The sequence below is a fragment of the Poecilia reticulata genome, chromosome 13 (assembly GCF_904066995.2).
Source record: "Poecilia reticulata chromosome 13, P_reticulata-male-v2, whole genome shotgun sequence".
Taxonomy (NCBI): Eukaryota; Metazoa; Chordata; class Actinopteri; order Cyprinodontiformes; family Poeciliidae; genus Poecilia; species Poecilia reticulata.
The window spans coordinates 20,985,037-21,005,951 of record NC_088842.1 but is presented as its reverse complement, the minus strand read 5'-3'; the positions used below and the strand labels follow the sequence as shown (position 1 = coordinate 21,005,951).

The window sequence follows — 20,915 nt, the reverse complement described above, 5'->3', positions numbered from 1 at the left end:
GGGAAGTCGTCTGTTCCTTGGATGTGTAGAAATTGCCCCGCCCACGCTCTAATGACAGACTCACAGGAAGCTGTGAGAGTTAACGGGAAACAAATGTTGACTTTCACAGTAAAGTTGCTGTCTTTGTCATGCTATTTATAATAAAAACAAAAGTACTGATATCATCATAATGAAACGCAATTTTTCTAAAGTTTACGATCAAACTGAACAAAATATGACATATAGACATCCGGTTTACGCTGCTAAGATCTGTAGTTTCTAGATGGAAGTTTATTTTGAAATACATCTTCGGAAAGATGTGTTATTCCTTCAGTTGGCTTGACCTGAATATGAGCGCTGACATTTCTGCAGGTGAAGGAGCGTTGTTCTGGTTGAACTTGTTTAGGAGTCGACAAGATGTTCTTTAAAGCATTTATCTGCTAACCTAAGACGAGGCAGTTATGCTTTGAATATACTTTCCAAATATTACGTATGAAATGAGTCTATAGCAGCTACAGACTCATCTTTGCAATATCATAGCCTAGCATAAAAAGTGAGCTGCTGAAGTGCAGTAGTAGTAGTGGGTCAGTTTTTTTCTAAGCGTGGTCAAGTTTTGTTTTGACAAACGGGGTTTTGGTTAATCCTGCCGACATGGAGTTGTTCGGATGCATTTCCAGTATTCTCGGATATTCTGCTTGCGTTGTGCTGACTGGTGTTTTGTTTGCTGCCTACAATCTTGGTGTAATCTACCAGTTGTTTCATAAGGTAGGTGATTGGAAATCATCAACAACTTCAAGACATTTTTCTTTCTGTGTGCTATAATTCAAAGCAGCTCTCCAGTGCCCTGTTTGTGAAAATATTCTGCAATATTTTTAGTCCCCCTGTTCCGTCTAAGCTGTTAAATGTCAAAGGGAAGCCTGGGCTCTATTCATGTAAACTTTGACCAGCCCTGCGGTTGTCTCATAAAGGCTATTCAAACACAGTGGTTGTTAGTGGGATTGCACAAAGTAAAGGGGCACTTTACAGCTGCAGGCCTGAACAATAAGCGCTGTTGTCAAAGGGAGATAATGTGACAGGTGACCTTGGGAATGGCCACATGTCACTGGGACAGCAGCCTATACAATGTGTTGGTTTGTTTTTGTTTTTTTATTTTACACCTTTTTTTTTGTAGTTCTGATTAAATCAGTGAAACAACACTTAGATTTTAAATCTAGGTGGTGAGTGTTTTTGGGGCAGGCAGTAGAGTTACTATCACTAGAGAGTATTTTCTAAAAAAAAATCCTGTGGTCATCTGGGAACACCTGATTCTGAATGAAAATTCTGTAGTCAATTGGTTTCATTTAATTTTATTTAGGGGTATCAGAGTAAAGGAAGCTGAAATCAAGTGCATTCTTTTCATATTTTAATTTGCAGAAAAATCACTGTTTTCACTAATGAGAAAGAATGGTAAGATGTCTAATTTTATTTGACCTTTTTACCGTTTTTAAAATTTTTTTTATTGAATTCAGACTGAAACAAAGAGCCCCCGGCATGGAGGGGAGAGTGTTGCCGAAGTCCTCCGTGCGCATGGAATCAAATTCCTTTTCACTCTCGTTGGTGGGCACATCTCTCCCATCCTGGTGGCCTGCGAGAAGGTTGGCATCCGCGTCGTTGACACCAGACACGAAGCCACTGCTGTCTTTGCTGCTGATGCTGTGGCGAGGCTCTCAGGTACACACAGCTCAGCCACACAAGAAGAGCACGAGTTAATATTTGACCTCAGCGTCTGTTGGCACATACCATGTTGTCAGTAGCTGTGGGGAAGTAAGGAACCGAGTCTTCTGCAGCCTTTTTAGGGTGTGCCTTTGCTGGTCAACATTATGACTTGTCAAACACAGGTGCAGCTCACGGAAATGTCAATATCTGGTTTAAATGAAAATATTTTGCTAGACATAAATATTAATGCACATCTCTTTCTGCTGTCTTCCCAAGGTACTGTTGGCGTAGCCGCAGTGACTGCTGGCCCGGGCCTGACTAACACAGTGACAGCAGTGAAGAATGCTCAAATGGCAGAATCTCCATTGCTGCTTTTGGGAGGAGCTGCTAGTACATTACTGCAGGTACATCAGTGTCACCTTCTTTTCAGAATTTTCTAAAGTGCTAAAACTATTTAAACATAATGATTCAGTTGCCTGGAGCCTTGTAGCACCTCGTTTAGAAAAATAAATTGTATAATCGAACAGTGCAATCATTCACTTAAGTCCCGCTTTTATAGATTATCAGTAAACATAAGAATTTAATTACCAACATCTACCACTTTCCTTCCAGAGACAGCAATAAGCTTATTGCACAACTTATTTGATTTGTTTTCATCTGTGTTTAGTAAATAGAAAAATAACTCTTGGGTTTAAATAATAATTCAAGCTGATAAAAACCTGGTCCTTTTTATTATGTGCTAAAATCCAAAGAAAAATCTAACGGAAAGACGGTGTATATATGATATAAATGTGCCAATCTAATAAAATACCACAACTAAACTTTAGTAGGTGGTGCTGGTCTCCGATGGTGCTCCTTCTAGTTGTCCAAATGAGCTGTTTTTACCCGTTTGTGTCACAGGGCAGAGGGGCACTGCAGGACATCGACCAGATGTCTCTCTTCAAGCCTCTATGTAAGTTCTGTGCCTCCATCCGCACCGTCAGGGAGATCGTGCCAACACTCGGGAAGGCTCTGGCCATTGCTCAGTCAGGAACTCCTGGTCCTGTTTTCATCGAGTTTCCCATTGATACTCTGTACCCATACCACCTGGTGTCCAAAGAGTTTGCTGTTAAAAATCCTCCCAAAGGGCTGATGGGAAAATTTGTCTCATGGTATGAGGAAATGCTGATTTTTTTTATTTATTTTTTTTTATAAAGAAACAAAATTGGGTCATATAATGTGGAAAAAATAAGCACTTGTTGAATCTAGACGACAATAATGTATTTATGATTATCCAGTTAATAGATTGCTTACTTGTAAGGTACCTCAATAATCACCTCATGAACCTTTTTGCTGGAGCCTGGGAGACCAGAGATGTTTCCCCACTTCCTGTTCACATCCCTCAAGCCACAGATGATCAGGTAATCTCATCTTTTAGGATCTGGTCGTTTTCAGTAAATACATGATCAGATAGCATCATGTTATGGGACACAAGGGGAACAGACTCAATTGAATGTTCTGCTTCTTTTCAGGTACAAAGGTGCATAGAGCTACTGAGTCGAGCCAAGAAACCCGTCATTCTCCTTGGGAGCCAAGCTACACTCCCTCCTACGCCAGCAGAAGACATCAGGTAAAGGAACATGTGTTTGTCTTTCACTAATTAAAGTCTAACAATGTCATTTTGTGCGCCACAAAGATGTATGACAGGGTGCAAATATGTCTTTTTTTTTTTTTTTTTTACAGAAAGGCTTTGGAGGATCTAGGTATCCCCTGCTTTCTCGGGGGCATGTCCCGGGGCATGCTGGGAAAAGACAGCCCTATCCACATCCGACAGAACAGACGGGATGCTCTCAAGGAGGCCGACCTGGTTCTCCTTGCAGGTTCATTTTTACCGTGAAGTTAATTTAGTAATGATGGTTGCCGTTCACTCAGAAAAGTAAAGCTGATTGAGATGGATGACAGTGCCTTGCATACTTATTCACCTAAATAAAGCCCCATGCATTACCTTAATAACATAGTCCGCCTATGTGTAACTAAGCACACAAAATTTTATTCTAAACCCAAAATCTAGACTTGAAAATGTTTGTTTACTTGCTGAGATTTTAGCTGTTTCACAAAAGGAAAAGGGGGATTTTTTTTATTTATTTTTTAAAAATATTTTTAAGAGTTTTATTTTTCCAATAAAATAGATGGTGAGGCAAAACTGCATTGCTAGACAAAATAATGAAAGATTGTGAATATTTGTCCTTGTTTATTTTGTAGGCACTGTGTGTGACTTCCGTCTGAGCTATGGCAGAGTTCTGAACAGAAGGAGCAAGATAATCGCTGTCAACAGGGACAAGTCACAGCTGCTGAAAAACTCCGATATGTTCTGGAAACCAACTATAGCAATTCAGGGTACATTTGTAAAATGCTGTCTTTATCATAATTAAAATGCCACCTTATTGTTTGCCCATAAATTGGATTATGTATGAAATTGTCAGGTTTCTTGCGTAGTAATAAAAGTCTGGAAAGTGATTGAATTGGCTTTTATAATTTTCCAGGTTGGGATAAATATGAAAATACAGTTTGTATTTCTTGTTCTATTATATAAACAATCAAGAATTAATTTTTTTTAAATATCATAATTAAAGTCCAAATACAAGTGAAGTAGCTCATCATCACACTGTTGAAGCTGTCATTGGGTCACTTTATTATTTCTGTAACAGATACACAGATAATAAAACCCAAATGTCCAGAATTCTGTAAAAACATGAAAAAAATAGACATTTTAATCTGAAAATCTTTAAGTTAAAAATGTGCGAGCCCTCTATTGTGAATTTCATTATGGTTATTTATTCTCCCAACTGTGGATTCTTAAAACAAATGACGGCTTTTGAAGTTGGGTCTGATGTTATGTATGCTTTATATTTTCTTTCTTTTAGGTGACGCTGGCTCATTTATTGTGCGTCTCTCTAAGGGGCTGAAGGGCCATCGCTGTCCTGAGGAATGGTCTCAGAGCCTCAAAGCTGGAGATTCTACCAAAGAAGATGCAAACAGGTGGACATTGGGAGGGAGAGGGGGTTCTGCACAGTTAGTGCAGAAAATATAATAATGCACTGTTACTTACAAAATCATTCCTCAAATTGTTTTCAGGGCTAAAGCTAATGAGAAGACAGAACACCACCTAAATCCTTTAAAAGTCCTCCACTGTGTGGATGAGCTGATGGCTGACGACAGCATCATTGTAGCAGATGGGGGAGATTTTGTGGGAAGTGCTGCCTATATAATGAGACCAAGAGGACCTTTGCGTTGGTTAGATCCAGGTAATATACAAGCAACAAGATGATTAAACCAGCAGAACCATAGTAACAAACTTTTGTAGTTAATTTAATCAGTGTCATAGCTATGCTACAGAATCACTAGCACCAATGTGTTGTGTTCTCTTTCCTTTGAAATGTCTTAATCCAGTTGGTTCATGTTCCTGTAGGAGCCTTTGGAACTCTGGGAGTTGGAGGAGGTTTTGCTTTGGGAGCAAAACTGTGCCGTCCTGAGTCTGAGGTATAATGTTTACATCATTTATTTCATTAACTCTCACGTTTCGTTCCTTATCCACAAAAAAAAAGCAATTTTTTTGCATTTTTTCAGGTGTGGATAATCTATGGAGATGGCTCCCTGGGCTACAGTGTTGCAGAGTATGACACGTTTACCCGGCACAAGGTAAACGCATGAATCTTTGACTTAAACATGTAAGACACTCAGATATTCATCTGATACAAGAAAAAGCTCACACTTTGTTCTGATTTATCCCACTGTTAGGATTTCTCACCATCCTCGTTGGTTTAGAGATGCACAGATCAGGGCTCTGTGCCGGATTTATGAACTCTAGTTTTTGTGCAGATTTTTGGTAAATTCCTCTTTTTCTGTAAGAACTTTACGATCATAAAATATATTTTTTTTAGCTTTCTTGTTGTGAACAGAAACTATCTATAGTGAAAGCTGAGGTTGCCATTCTGCTGTGCAAGAGAGCATTTGACCTGAAACAGGCTTTCACTGAAACAGACAACACTAGTGGTCAGAGCAGAGAAGGGTTGAGCTCGCCAGGTGGATATTTTAACCTTTTTCATGTGTTGTTTTGTCAGATGTAAGCTTTGTAATGTTGTCTGTTTTTACCTTTGTGGTGTTTGACTTGAGAAATGTTGGGCGGGTGGACAGTGAATGCATTGGTGAGCTCCACCCGGTTGCTTTTAATTACTTGTCTTGATGCTGTCTTTAAATATTTCCTCTGACAAAGGTACAGATAATGCTAAGATGGTAGTTTAGGTGGAGCTTACTCGAAACTGAGCTCTACTGTGATTATTTTACTTGATCGCTTTGTTCTTCAGACACCAGTTATATCTGTGGTTGGAAACGATGCGTGTTGGAGTCAGATCTCCAGAGAGCAGGTTCCCATCCTTGGTAGCAACGTGGCTTGTGGCCTTGCTTTTACAGGTACGTATTTGACCGTCGATGTGTGTTGTAACGTCCACAGTACCGCATCCCATAATCCAAAGAACATTGTTTATGAAGTTGTATATTGCTAAGCAAAAACACTTTTTCAATGTGAAAAAGTCATCTTTCATTTTCTTTCCAGATTATCACACAGTGGCAGATGGTTATGGCGGTAAGGGCTACCTTGTCAGACGAGAAGACGAGAACCAGCTAAGTGACATCATAAAACAGGCTCAAAGGGATTCAAAGGAGGGCAAGGCTACTCTTCTCAATGTTTTGATAGGGAAGACCAATTTCAGAGAAGGATCCATCTCTGTGTAGAGAATCTCTGCATTAAAAGCACTCGTATTCTTTTTTTTTTAACTTTCGCTTCCAATGTCTTTTTTGTCAATTTCATAAGGGATTTTAGCTTACGATTTAATTTTGAATTGCATTTAATATATCCTTGATGTAATATGGTCCTACTTGGACATTAGGACCATATTTTTGACAAGTTGACCCATTTGTTGCAATAACGGTCATTCTTGTTTACCTCAGTGATAATACCAACAACCTTCTCCAGACTTTGAAAGTTTGAAATTTATGCATCTGCTGTTCGTGTTCATGTAGCACGATGCTGTTCGTCGTGCTACCTGCAAGGTTGCAGAAAGTAAGTCTTGCAATTTTGAAAGGAAATTAATAATCAGACATGTTTAGGAAAATCCCTTCTTATATTTTTAAAATTTTAGCAACCCTGTGCAAGTTTGTAAATAAACTAGCTACCAGGATTAGGCCTGTCACGATAAACGATAAATCAATTAATCGCACGATAAACTAAACCTATCGACCTCATTTTAAGTATCGGCTTTATCGTCTCTTCCTGATTTTTTTCTTTCTGTTGATGACAATGAATGAAAAAAAGCTCAACTCCGGTGCTCTCCACTGACTTTCCCTTCCTCATTTCCTTTGTCTAATGTCCAGCGCACACTACATGAGTTGTCGGCCCATTTTCAAAACCAGACCTCAAATTAGCCGACAGAAATCCTAGGTATAACGGTTCGGTCGGGTTCGTCGTGCCATGTGGTGTCCAGCCACATGCGCACAAAATAATGGCTACAAGTCCAGTTAATTCATTTTAAAATCAGGCATTAATCAATGCTTTACTAGAATCTACTTGTGACGTATGTGTCTAGAGTCAGCGTAAAGTCCTGACTGAATGAAAATCATTATAACCTATTTATGTCACGTTAACGAAGAACAGCTGAAAACTTACCGGGTTCATCAACTGCGGTAGCAATTTGGCTCCAATTCCTCTCCCTGTCATTTCTATATTCTTTGCACAAAATGTTGAATAAACATTAATGTTGTTTCCACATATGATCACCAATGTCCGCTGGACTTCGGGTTGCGCTGTGTCAGCTGTTTGGGAATCCCCTCCGTAATTTCCCGTCAGAAAGCGCGGAGGAGAATCCGCGCTTTCTGATTGGCTACCTGCCACATTCAGCGTTAAGCTCCCAGTCGGGGAAAACCCCTGATTTAGATCGGAGTGGCCACGACGATCTAAATCACACTACAGGATGATCGGTTACGAAATCACCAGCGACAATCTTAGATCGGTCAACGTTCTAAGATTGTCATAAGAGGAAAATGGGGCCAAAAAATCGACCACCTCATTAGGTGGTCGGATGTGCCCATCTTCTCTATTTAAATCTAGTGATTACTGAAGGGCAATATAGTATACAGACTTCATAATCTGCACTCTTTTGGTTGAATGCAATATTTATTTCCACTTTGGCTTTATGTTGTTTAGTTTTTATTCAAGTACTTTTTTTGTTAATGGAGACTGAGAATCCATTAACACTGGAACTGATTTAGTTTTTCAGTTCCAGTGTTATGTGTTCTTTTGAAAATAAAGTGCATCTATCCATGGCAGGAAATCACATTCATTATTAGTCATTTCCATTAAATCAGTGTCAAAAGGTCTTGAAACAATATTATCGTTTATCGCAATAATTTTTTAGACAATTAATCGTCCAGCAAAATTTGTTATTGTGACAGGCCTAACCATGATTACACGTGCAGAACGAGCAATGACTTGAGTTGTCCAAAGTGACCAGAATGCCTTTTTTCTACTGTTTGGATATGAACACTGGGCCTTTAACAGGGGATTCAGGATATGTTGGAGCTGTAACCTCCAGTCTCCACAAATGCTTTGAAGAAAGAATTACCTGAGCTACAAATGTTTCTGTGAATGTTGTTGCCTGACAGACGGTTTGCCTTTTAATGTTTGATTGTATCTTGATATACATTGCTATGTATACATTGGAATTGATTCTGATGCTTCAATAGAAATTAAAGATGTTTAATACTGACTTTTTAAAAATTGTGTTCTTTTTAAATGTGATTACAAAAATAATTTTTTGACATCGAGGTCAAACCTTCAAGTCATCTCACTGCTGTATGCAGTATTATGAAAAACAAAGCAAATAGGCAGTAGAATTTTTTTTTTGAAATTTCTGTTTTTCTTTATTTTTGATGTGGACAAACCTGCTGTCTGGGGGGAATATATACCACACAAACAGTGTCTCACACCAGAGTTTCATAAAATATTACTTGGTATGAAAAGACAAGTGCATTTTTATCCATCCATCCATCCATCCATCCATCCATCCATCCATCCATCCATCAATCCATCCATTTTCTTTACACCCTTGTCCCTCAGTGGGGTTTTATGCATTCACTTTTGCTAAATTCGAATTAAGAAGTGTAACTAAAAAATATTAAAGGTAGTCTCAGATATTTTTTTCTTTTAAAAAGGGGTCTTTGAAAACCATCAACCTTCTGAATGTAGTTTATTTTTCCAACAGCAGATGGCAGGCTAGCCGTGGGATTTGCCAGAATTGGATATGCTGACGTGTAAATTCCTAAAAGGAGACTGTATGGATTTTCTATGGTGAAAGAGGCCAATTGAGAAATACGTTTTGTGGCGAATGTATTTCTTCTCTACTTCTTTTCAAATAATGACTATAAGTTTACTTTTTAGCTAACCGTTTTCTGAAGAAACGCAAAATACTTTTTAATTAAACTACATGTTTTCTAAATGAGCGCAATAATAGGTAAAACGTATTGTGTCATACTCATGTGTTTATCAGCTGCACATACTAAATTATGTAAGTAATGCGTGTTTGCGTCTCAGCCATATATGGTTAGGCATCATGCTATTTGAAATGCGCTTTGTAAACATTTAATTTCTGACTGGAAGTTGGACAGTTTTTTTTTTTTTTTGCTTTGCAGTAAAAAACTATTCAGAGTAAGATATGTAAAAAAAAAAAAAAAAAAAAAAAGCAAATATTGTCTGCTCCATTGCTGAAAATGTAATAGAATTTTGAAACGAGGTCAAGTTAATTGAAATATTTTACTTTATCAAGCTTACAAAACATTAAATATGTATTTTGCGGTGACGTTCTGTTACGGCAGCGCAACACAGTTTTACTATAGCACGTGAAGGCGTCATAAAACCCGGCGCACATTACGGTCCGCGAGCGGTCACTTTTAACAGTCCGAAAACCGTCAACATAGATAGAAGAGCTGCGAGGGGCTCTGACAGCAGCAGAGGTCGAGAGCGCTCATGACACATGACTCATGGGGAGAAAACATTAACTAAAACTATTTTTATTGGAAACATATTTGAGGCGCTAGTTCTACTGTCACAATGACCGGAGGCAGCGGTGTCGAGGGAGTTTCATGCGTTTAACAACCCTGGATGTTTTTCTCTTTTTTTATTTGGACTTGGATGACAAACCCCCCATTAAACTTACTCTGAGAAAACAGCGAGGCTATTGTCCCTGGGCTGTCAGTGGTGAGTTTTTATTTCCCACGTTACAGCTAAGAGCGGGCATTTATCAGATTAACATCAAGACTTAATAAAAAAAGGAAGGAAGAAAAACGCCACGAAGGCTTATTGATTTCTGAACTAATTCAAGTGGATCAAGTTCAATCTTGACTGACTTTATCTGACTTAAAATCGAAAGACACCTAAAACGAAGCTGAAGTAAACACTGGAGTTACCTGGAGCAAGGTAAGTGACGTTTACATTTTCTTTTTCTTTTTGTTTTCTTCAATCGGACATTTAAAGTTTATTTGTGTCCAGTCACAAACATAATTTACCATTGGGCATTTACTAGGAATACTACGGTAATTAAACTGTGTTTCTGAACTTACAATTGTACTAAAAGAGAATATACATTTCAAATTATTTGAACCAAAATATTTTGTTATAAAGTTAAAAAATGTAGTGGCCACAATGTTCATGTTTTGCAAACCAATCAGTCATCTTATTGGAGTATGGAGAGCTGAAAGGGACAAAATAAAATAAACACATCATGTAATATTTTCATCGGTAATGTAAATAATTGAAATACTTTATCTAGTAGACAAAATATTACTTTTAATCATTAAAATGCAAACTTAAAAATATAAACATTAAATGTGTATTGAATTATTTCATGGTAAACTGTCAAACTCACCCCTCAAACTCAGTGGGCATTTTAATCCACAGCACAATGATTTTCTAATGGCAGCCAACATCAAAACATTTATTCATTAATGTTCTTGATTTGAAAATCCTTCACTTTCATGAGGACATTGGTGTCCTCACAGACCCCTTAGTTGGTGTGACAACCAAGGGGTAATAAAGTTTTTTCCCTGGGGATCTCAGACCTCTTCCAAGGGAAATCCAGCCAAGAGATTAGGGGTGGCATTCAACTTAAATATCACACAAGGCAACAGTAAGTTATAATACAAAACTTAAGTTCAGACTTAAGATTGTCCCAATCATCTCATGCCAAAAATACAAGAACTGTCTTTCCCTGATTCAGTTTACAGTCTCTGAATCACTATTTTCAAAATTCCTTTTGAACGAAGATTGTGACTCCATTGTTTCCTTTGTGGCATAAAATCAAGACGTAATTTTGCCAGAATCGATTTGCATATGAACACATAATGACTGAGGTGATGTCCATGTAGGGATGTCTAGTTTACACTACCGTGGAAAAGACGAGATTGAATGAGAAAACCGCAGTTAATGGTGATGTCATTGTCCTGGGCCTTCACTACAAAGACAATTCTGAAAAACTGTTTTGAAAATGGAAAAGAGGTGCGGAGTTTCTCTTTGATACAATCCTAATTAAAGCTCTAATTACAATTAATTACAATCCTAATTAGAGCTTCAACTTTGTTGTGCATCTTCCTTCCATTAGCGATGAATTGAAAAACTGAGCGCAGAATGGTCTATGCTTTATTTACATACAAGGTAATCTATTTGAGGCAACAAATTAACTTTATGGAACACCCACATGTGTTTGTAATAAGTCTGAACTGAGTTTGACCCATGACACCATTTCAGAGTCACTCAGCTTCTTGTTTAGAAAAACTAATAATGTTGGCAATCTACACAATGGCTGGTTCGAATCAGCCATTGTGTAGATTGGTCAGATCAGCTTCTATAGAAATATTAAGTGGTTGGTCCTGTTTTTTACAGGAGCTGAATGGCCTCTGTTGTAGCAGTGAAAACTGAGAAGCGTCCTGCAGCTGATTCTCAGGATGCAGAGTCAAACGCTAAAAAGCCCAGGTAAGCTCCGGTGCACCTGCATGCCACCGCTATTACATATTCAGGATTTCTTTGCAGAACTAATTCAAATCATTGGAAGTGCTAAATGAAGGTAGAAGGTAGATATTAGTTTCCAACTGCATGCTAGCATGTTTGAAAAGGCTTTGTTTAACCTTCATGCTGTCAGAGGGATTAGGGAAGCACCGTATTTGGATCCATCATCACTCGATTTCTGCCTGCCCCAAAGGAAACTGCTGCCCAGCCTGAAGACCAAGCGAGCCCCCGAGCTTGTTCTGGTGATTGGTACGGGGGTGAGCTCTGCAGTGGCTCCGCAGGTTCCTGCTCTTCGCTCTTGGAAGGGGCTTATACAGGCCCTCCTTGACGCAGCCAATGATTTTGATCTGCTGGAGGAGGAGGAGAGCCGGCGTTTCCAGAAGCACATGCAGGAAGATAAGAATTTGGTGCATGTGGCCCATGACCTCATTCAGAAACTTTCCCCGGTAAGACCGTCTGAGTCCCTTTTTTTTTTCCTTTCTTCCTTTTCCTAAAGTTCTCCTTTGCACATGCACAAACACATGTTGGACTGCCAGCACTGCCTGTGACCTTTCCTGGAACCAGGGATGTTATGTTATTACTTCCACAGCTTCACATCCAGACATTATTCATACTTTCTCAGTGAACTTTGTCATGATGTAAGACTTGATTGTTAGGCTTCTTTTATTAAAAACTATCAATGCAAATACACATTATAGTCATTTTGTTCACTTGGTTAACAGGTTGAGTATTTTTTAAATGCAAGTCTTTGCAAAAAAAACTAAATAAAACATGCCTTTAAATCCTCCCTATTCTTCCTTCATGGATTGCATCCAAAGAGTTAAACTTTCTTAAAGTCTTGCGAAGCGTTTCTGATCAGTGCTTCTCCTGGCTTTGTGAAGGACTTTATAGTTTTCATCAGACTTTTGCTGCTTCATCAGTTTTTAACAATTTAGTCAGTTTAAAAAAGAAAATGGCAATAACAGGAAAACTAATATGCTTTCTCAAAATGATGTCTTAAAATAACAGCTAGTATTTTTTTTGGAAACATGTAGGTGTGGCTAAAAAATAATAAGGTCCTAATTGTGCTAATTCATGAATTCCACTAAAGACGTTTTGACCTTATAAGTGTTTTTGCTGCAGGATGCTTATAACACACATATGTTTTAAAATCAGTAGACAACACTAGTTCATCTTATGAGATTACGGTCCAGTTTACAGCAGAATGATTCATCGGTCAGACATAAAGTGGTGAACACAAAAGCATTCCTCTGAAAGAGGTCATTCACTGAATGTAAATTAAATTGTCCAAAGGAATTGTTTAACATTACTGTTGGGGGAACTAGAAGAAATATTACTCATCATATGTAGAACTCTGTAAATCGGGCTTCTTGGAAGAAAAAGAAATCATGGATTATAAAAAAAATAACATGACAATGTATTGGGATCAAAGATAAGGGACATTCTACATTTGCAGTGGCAAATATAGAATTAACAACTTGTTTAGTTTAATGTTTTCCTTCTTTAGATAGGTAGTTTCTGTGTAGTAATACTCTGACACTCTTGATTTGGCCTGCAAGTTGTATCACCAGTGCTGTTAAACCATGAAAATATGCATCCTTATGCACGGAATAAAGTTTTCCAGTTTGTCAAAATTTCCACCAATCAAAGTCAGCTAATTTCCATGAAAATTCCAGCAAACTACTGCTACAAATGACTATTACACATCCAAACATTGACCATTTGTATGCTTATAGGTAGTCACAATCATTTTGAGACCACCACTAGTTTTTGGAAGGTTTTTCATAAAGTCGTGTACTTTAACTGATTTTGCCTTTCATGAGTTTTTGATGGTATTAATGGATCTGTAAAAAGTTTTAGGTGGGAAAAAAAAAAAAAAAAATCAGCAGTATTTACAACATACAACCAAACCGGTCTGATCTGGAGCGGGGCTGGCAGATGGGAGTCTTAATACCGTTTGCCTCCTGTGTTAGTCATGTCTCATCGCACCTTTGACATTGATAAAAACACGCTTTGTTTCAGCACCCAGCCTGTCGGGACAAAGAGAACAAACAGCGCCTTTATGGCTTTATCCGTTGTGTTTATTTCGATCCACAGTCGTGCAGACACCAGCCCACTCCCCTAGGTCACAGACACAGCGGGGTCCAGCGCAGCCGGCCGGAGGGAAGAAAAAAAAAAAAACCCAAACAAACAAACCGGGAATAATGCGAACCAGAACCGCCACCCCATTTCCTCCCCTCCTGTAGCCCAGATTTTCCATTCAGACTTAAAGCTCCACCTGTGACTGCAGTGGGTCATAGTAGAGCGCGTGAACTTTTAGTCACTCCATTCACAAAACCTGCGTTAATGTTTTTTCTCTTGTTTTATAGAGATACTTTTACTCTTCTGTGTGTGACTTGTCCTCCCAAAGTGTTACCTTCTTTTTTTGACTGTGTTTTACCATTTACATAAACTGCACTGGTCGTTAATCATTTGTACTTGGAATGCTAATATGTGTCTGGGTGTGAGACACCTGCCTTATAGCCAGTTAGAGGTTTAACCCACTTTCATGGATTTGTGCACCGGCCAAGTTTCTGCACTCTGTAGAAGTAATGAGTGTAGCAACAGCAAGGCTCTTAATATGTGCAGTTCCAAGCAAAAAATGAATTGTTCATTCATCTGTTATTGTTTATAGATTAGTTATCAACTGTTATGCTTATAGTAATGACTTAAATACTAATAAATTTACTTGTTGAAAGCAATTAGTGAGACTTCCTTGTGAATGAAAGATCATTTTATCAGTTTGAGATGGATATTTTGAAGAAGGGTTGTTTATTTGTCCATTTGTTGGTTATTACATAAGTTGTGAGTCAGCCCAAGGACAGGGTGATCAGGATGGGTGCTGCGGACACTAGCTGTGGATAATGAGCTTCTTCCTGTGGAAGGGACTCCTGCTGTTTAGCCCATTAGAGCTGTAATCTGTGGAAGTCGGTGGAGCATTTCCTTCCAATCTCAGATCACCTTGGTCACTGCGCTAGCCTGTGCTGTTCTTAGCTACCAGCATCTTTTTTTTTTTCTTTTTTTTTTGGGGGGGGGGGGGTTACAAGACCCTCCTCAAGGTAAGGATGAGAATTTTGCCACACAGTGACAGAGCATATTTTTTAAGTGGAGTAATGCAGAGTGAGCTGCTGCTCAAGTGGTTGGATTAAGGGTCAGAGAATGGAGTTTTGGACTCATTCAGATGTTTCAAAATCTGACACACAACTGTTCATTAAAAGTTGAATTTAAATTTGCAGCATTAATTTGCACCCTGACAAGTGCAAGGATGTGAAAATGTGTATTTTCAGACTTTATTCTCGATTCTATTGTCTCGTTGTTTGTCTAGCCATCCATTCATTTCTCCGTAATTCTTTTCATTTGTTTACAGCCAGTGGATGCAGCAGATTCCTTGTTAAAAGCCTAACCTCTGTAAGGTTATTTACTGGAAACTCAGATTTCTTTTCTGAAAAGAATTGAGATCTCTGAAAATATTGAGTTTGGAAAAATGTGTTGAAATCCTGATTTTTCCAATTCAAAAGCTAGAAAGAATTAACCCCTTTTTCTTAGAACACAAGATTTTCTTTTTTTCTTGCTGCTCTGTTTAGCAAGAAAACAGAATAATCCTCCTTCAGGTCACCTCAGTCCTCAGATACACATTTGTATTCTAAAAGACTTGATTCCTACATGGTCTGGTCACGTTGAATCATAAGTCATTCTGATCAAAAGGCATTTTGTTTCGAGTTAAAAATTTGGCTTCACATTTGGTCAACTTTGTTTAATGGCCTAGTGGCATTTTTTATGTACTTTGGTTCCCTAGTGACTCAATGAATAATTATCTTCATGTTCAAACCAGTCCAGCATTTCAGCTCCAGTAAATACTTGATGATACATGTTAAAGTAGCACTGTCCATATCTTTGTCTCTTTATTTCTAAGTAGTCCTGCTCCATCTTGTTCTGATGTCTTGTCATATGAAAATATATCATATACTTAACTTAGTCATATAAGATATTTTCTGCTCGAGGAGAACAGTAGTTTTTCTCCACTCAGTGTTTAAATCCTGATCTCAGACTCCTCTAATTACTTAAACGTCACCATCTGGGTTAAGTGGTACCCCTGGTAAGGTTGTAAAGCTAAATTAAATTTTTTTTGCCTTTTTGGGGAGGGAATCCTAAGTTAATTTGTTTGTGCTATGGCTCTACTACTGCCTGAGGGTACTCTGGCTTCTTCCTGCAGTCCAAAAGTATGACTGTTAGGTTAAATGATTTCTAAATTGCCCTTAGGTGTACCATAAAGTAGAGTTTGATCAAAGATGTTCTATTATTAATAATGTATTCAAAGTTTTGCCGAAGCTTTTCTATAAACATTTATTTCAGGGAAGACATGACACACAGATTATGTGTCTAACTTCAGAGACAATTCTGCAATTTCTGGTGGCTTTGGGTTTTTTTTTTTTCAGTCTCATCAGCACCTGTTGGTGGCGTCCTTTCAGGTCAGCTTTGTTCATCAAAAATGTAGAAATAAAATCTAATGGGAAAGTGTAGAAAGCACAAGTGACACAATGATTTGAAGATTGAACAAGCAGCTTTGAGGATTTCAGTTCTGTTTTGAGAAATGCACCAAGGGACAGTGTGCTGCATACAAAGACATTTTAAAGAAGGGCTGCGGTTGCCTTGTGTCATTATGTTTCGTAGAGGACGGGAAATGTTCGATCCACGTTCTTCAAAGACTGTCTGTACGAAGTGTTTGACGACTTGGAGTGCAAGATGGAGCACGCAGGGAAACACCTCTTGCGATCTGTGCTGCAGTTGATGGAGAGCGGCGCGTTGGTGCTTACCACCAACTTCGACAACCTGCTGGAGATCTACGCAGCCCACCAAGGCACCAAACTGGAGTCTTTAGACCTGACTGATGAGAAGAAGGTAAACTTTGCTTCGACTGTATTGTGGCACTAATTGATCTGTCCTGTAACAATGCATGATGTCAGCTTTTTTTTCCCCCTTAAAGAAGTGCAAAGGTCACTCATGCATGTCCAGCAGTGAGCAGTGAGTTCCCAGGTCAAATAATGACCTGTGGGGAATACAAGTTTCGTTTTTGTATTTTGTATTGCACGCACGGTAATACGCGTGGAAAAAAATATGTTTCTTCTAAAGCATAATGTTGAAATTTCACACAGTGGTGACTAACTTCCCATTCATGACATTGCATGTATACGAAGTTCCTTGTTGGCAGCTTTAGGGGAAACAAAGATAAGCCGTTTCAGTTTCTGACAGGTGGAAGAAAGTTAAAGTTCAAGCCACTGATGTCAGATTCTATAGATCTTACTGTGTTTACTTTTTACTGAACAGGAATCAGTCTTTCACAAAGAGTTGTCCTGTCATCTGCAGTGGCCTCAGCTTAGAGTGTAGTCATGCAGATATTAGATCTGAGAGTGACCTGATGCTTTCCCTCTCAGCCCTGGTATTTATGCCTTGTCTCCACTGGGGCTAATGTTCCCTCACTACTACTTGGTGATCGTACTCTCTGCCCAGCCAGAACAGGATTTTGTGCGGTGAACTGTTAAGTGTACGTGTCTTGTTTGTAGGTGTTGGAGTGGGCTCAGGAGAAACGGAGGTTAAGCGTTCTGCATATTCACGGCGTTTACACTAACCCGTGTGGCATTGTGCTGCACCCTGCTGGCTACCAGAATGTACTGAGGAACACTGAGGTTATGGTGAGTTCTGGACTTTCTTTTTTTTTTTTTCTTTTCTTTTATACTTTGGTTTGTTTAATATTCCAGCTACTGCTTAAAGATGGCACTAATCGTTAGTAGTGTTTTGCTTTTCTTTTTACAGCGTGAGATCCAGAAGCTATATGAGACTAAGTCCTTTGTGTTCCTCGGCTGCGGACGCACGGTGGACGACACGACCTTTCAGGCCTTGTTCCTGGAGGCGGTCAAACACAAGTCGGACCTGGAACACTTCATGCTTGTGCGGCGGGAAGACGTGGGAGAGTTCAAGAAGCTGCGTGACAACATGTTGGACAAGGGCATCAAGGTAATCTCATACGGCGACGAGTACGCTGACCTGCCCGAGTACTTTGAGAGGCTGGCCAACGAGATCTGCAACCGCGACGTCTCTACCAACGGCTGGGGTAAGCTGCATGAGAGCCAGTGGATCTGGCTTTAGCTCCTTAAATCGGTTATTGTTGCATTTTAATTGGGCCAGTTTGTGGGGGTGAGGAGAACTGAAAGAAGCTCCGTATCATCTCGACAGGAGAATGAAAGACTTAAGTAACAACATACTGTTCTAGAGCTTGAGCTATACTAGTCCCTGTTCCATCACATGGTTTGGCTCAGCTCCACTTTCTCCTTCTGTAAGCTCTACATGGGATACGTTTTAAGCAAGGCGTTAGTCAGGGAGATTTTTTTTTCTTTGCTAATCTTGATTACAGCAACATCTACTGTGCTGTAGATGTTGCTACTGAGATCAAACAAATGTTATCAAAGATAGCCTGAGTAAATGCAGCAAGCAGTTTTCAAATCATAATTTCATTCATTAAGGGAAAAAGGCGATCCAAGCACAAGCAAAAACACAATTATGAAGCATGTGAGATAGCTTTGAGTGGAGGAAATCTGACCTTATTTTTTTTTTTTTTGCAGAATTTGTCTAGATTTAAAGGTTCTTGAGCATTAATATCCAAATTAATACTGTGCCTCCTCTTCTTAATTTAAGTCAAGATTTTGCCTTCAGCAGTGGTTTTGCATTTTGACTCTCCCATGGATATGGGAGATTGGCCATTATTGCCTGATCTTTGTCTTGTTGCTGAATCATTAATACTGACCTTTACTGAGGTTAGGACGACATGTAATTCTTAGATGTTGTTCTGGTTTCTTTCGTGACGCCCCTGATTAAGTTGTCAGTGTAATTTTATAAGCTGGCTTCTTCTGGGAAGTTTTATCACTGTTCCGTTTTCTTTATTTATCTCACTTTTAAGTCCCAAAACCTTAGGAATGGCTTAGTAACAATTCTCAGATGGATAGATGCTAATGATTTTGATTCTCACCTGGTCTTGAGATTGATGCATGATGTGTTGCCTTTTGAGTTCTTGAACCTTTCATCATGTTGCACTTCGGGCTTTGTTGTATAGATGGAAGGAAAATTGAACATAAAAGTAGGTTCATCAAAGTTTATTGAAAATTTTACAAGTGTGTGTGTGTGCGTGTGTGTGTCGGGGGAGGGGAGAAAGGCAATAACGTTTTCACAGATTTAATCAAGCCATCATTTGAAAGCCTTTTGTGTTTCGACAGGTTATCTTTGTGTGATGTTAAATCTAAATGAATTGACTTCTCTCCAAGAGGCAAGTTATCTTGAAACAATAGAATGAATCTGTAGTCACACAGAGGATATTTGAATTCTGCATAAATTATGAATCCATAAGGACAGTTTAGCTCAGTTTAGATTTTTACATGGATATTTATTTGTTCAACATGCAATCATAAATCTACTGTCATGACCACAAAGGGGAGTTTAGGTTTGTGTTAATAATAATAATAATAATAATAATAATAATAATAATAATAATAATAATAAAATTCCTCAGAGAAAACAGTTTTATAATTTTGACCACAAACTTCTCTACTTTAGCTTTAAAAAACCAAGTTTCTTTCCTTTTTAAGAAGTTTTTTTTATATATATACATAAAAAAGTTATGAGTTAAACAGGCAGGTCAGGTTGAACCAGAACTGAGAGGGTTTAAAATCCTTCATCATACCCGACTTCAGGCTATCCTCAAACTTTTCTACCTTCATGAAAAATTCAGATCTTGAAGTTGAACTGCACAATTAATTGGACTGCAATTATCAATGCAGCATCAGTGTGAGCAACATTGCAATCACACAAACCTGCTCTGGATCCCGTTACTGACTGGTTGATTCGTAGTTCGATAATCTCATGAATTTACAGGGATATCGTGATGGAGGAAAAATATGTCATTTGCTACCGATATGCTGATTGCAATACATCAATTTGAAACTGTACATTTTTTTATGTGCTATGTTTTTCCATGTAAGAAGATTCCAAAGAAATGTCGAATATTATATAAATAAATCTTTTATTTTGATCCACAGGATCACCTTCACAAAACGCAGAGGAACAGCAGAATGGCTTCAGCACACAGAAAAACCTCCTACAGGGCTAAGACCAGATGCAACTCCTTCACTCGGAGAAGATGCCACTTTCAAGAGACATTTTCAGAATAACACAACTTAAACTTGGCCCAAAACTCATTTCCGTAATGCATGGAAAGTGTCATCTGTGAAAGAATATTTGATTTTCTTAATTTTTCAAATCATCGTTTTATATATATATATATATTTTTTTTTTCTTTCAGCAGACTTTTGTAATCCGTTTCTTTTACAGCTTGTGCTGGATCTAGTTCACCAAGTGCTATCTAGTCTAATATTTTACTAGATGATTGTTGGGTGAGCTGAAAGCCGTCAGTATTTCCCCGATGCTCGTTTTATTTCATTTTTAAATGAGTTGAGATAAATCTGTCAATGCCAAAACCAAAAACCTCAAACCCCATTTCCCAACATTTAAACGCTGTAGAAATCCTGGTGTTTGGGAGAAACTAAATGCTGGTGTGCTTAGCGTGCAACTGTACTCGGAGGACAGACTGGTATGTTCTCACCTCAGACTTGACGAAGCTCATAGCTCTGCAAATTAAATATGCATTAAAAAAAAATGCATCACCTTGGGAGTACCTTCCCGGTATTCGCTCCAAGGCACAACATGCGCTCCTGACTGAAAACAAGCCTTGCGTTGATGGATTGAATCCGTCACGCTGAACCCAGTTACCGGAATAATTAAGGAAAGGGACGGACGGAATATAATTTCTCCAGAAATATGACAAGTAAATGAGTCTGTTACATAAAAAAAAGGTCAGGAGTTTTCTCATAATAGCCCCTTTGCTTAAAACAAGTGTTCTTTGTAAGCTTTTTTTTAAATGTATTTTTAAAACCTGCATGTGTTTCTGGTGTAGTATTTATAAGAACCATTTTAAAAATAAAGCTTTTGGTATCCCACTCCTCTCATTTGCAACACTGAGGATCACTGTGTGGCGCTTACTTTCATTTTGTAAAAGTAACAAGAGAAA

General features: G+C 38.6%; 2 protein-coding genes across 2 annotated transcripts; both read left to right on the top strand.

Annotated features, from left to right (window-relative positions):
* Positions 1 to 306: 306 nt before the first annotated feature.
* ilvbl (ilvB (bacterial acetolactate synthase)-like) lies at positions 307 to 8,474 on the top strand. Its single transcript, XM_008425981.3, has 14 exons — positions 307 to 744; positions 1,488 to 1,689; positions 1,951 to 2,078; positions 2,575 to 2,825; positions 2,975 to 3,074; positions 3,186 to 3,283; positions 3,397 to 3,533; positions 3,916 to 4,050; positions 4,578 to 4,692; positions 4,789 to 4,958; positions 5,123 to 5,193; positions 5,281 to 5,352; positions 6,018 to 6,123; positions 6,266 to 8,474. Exons 1-14 carry the CDS (start codon positions 631 to 633, stop codon positions 6,442 to 6,444), a joined length of 1,878 nt encoding a protein of 625 aa, XP_008424203.1. The 5' UTR covers positions 307 to 630; the 3' UTR covers positions 6,445 to 8,474.
* A 1,011-nt stretch (positions 8,475 to 9,485) lies between these two features.
* Positions 9,486 to 20,847, top strand: fam118b (family with sequence similarity 118 member B). The gene is made up of 7 exons (XM_008425980.3): positions 9,486 to 10,180; positions 11,642 to 11,731; positions 11,958 to 12,210; positions 16,475 to 16,702; positions 17,365 to 17,493; positions 17,615 to 17,912; positions 19,888 to 20,847. Exons 2-7 carry the CDS (start codon positions 11,649 to 11,651, stop codon positions 19,956 to 19,958), a joined length of 1,062 nt encoding a protein of 353 aa, XP_008424202.1. The 5' UTR covers positions 9,486 to 10,180; positions 11,642 to 11,648; the 3' UTR covers positions 19,959 to 20,847.
* Positions 20,848 to 20,915: the final 68 nt, after the last annotated feature.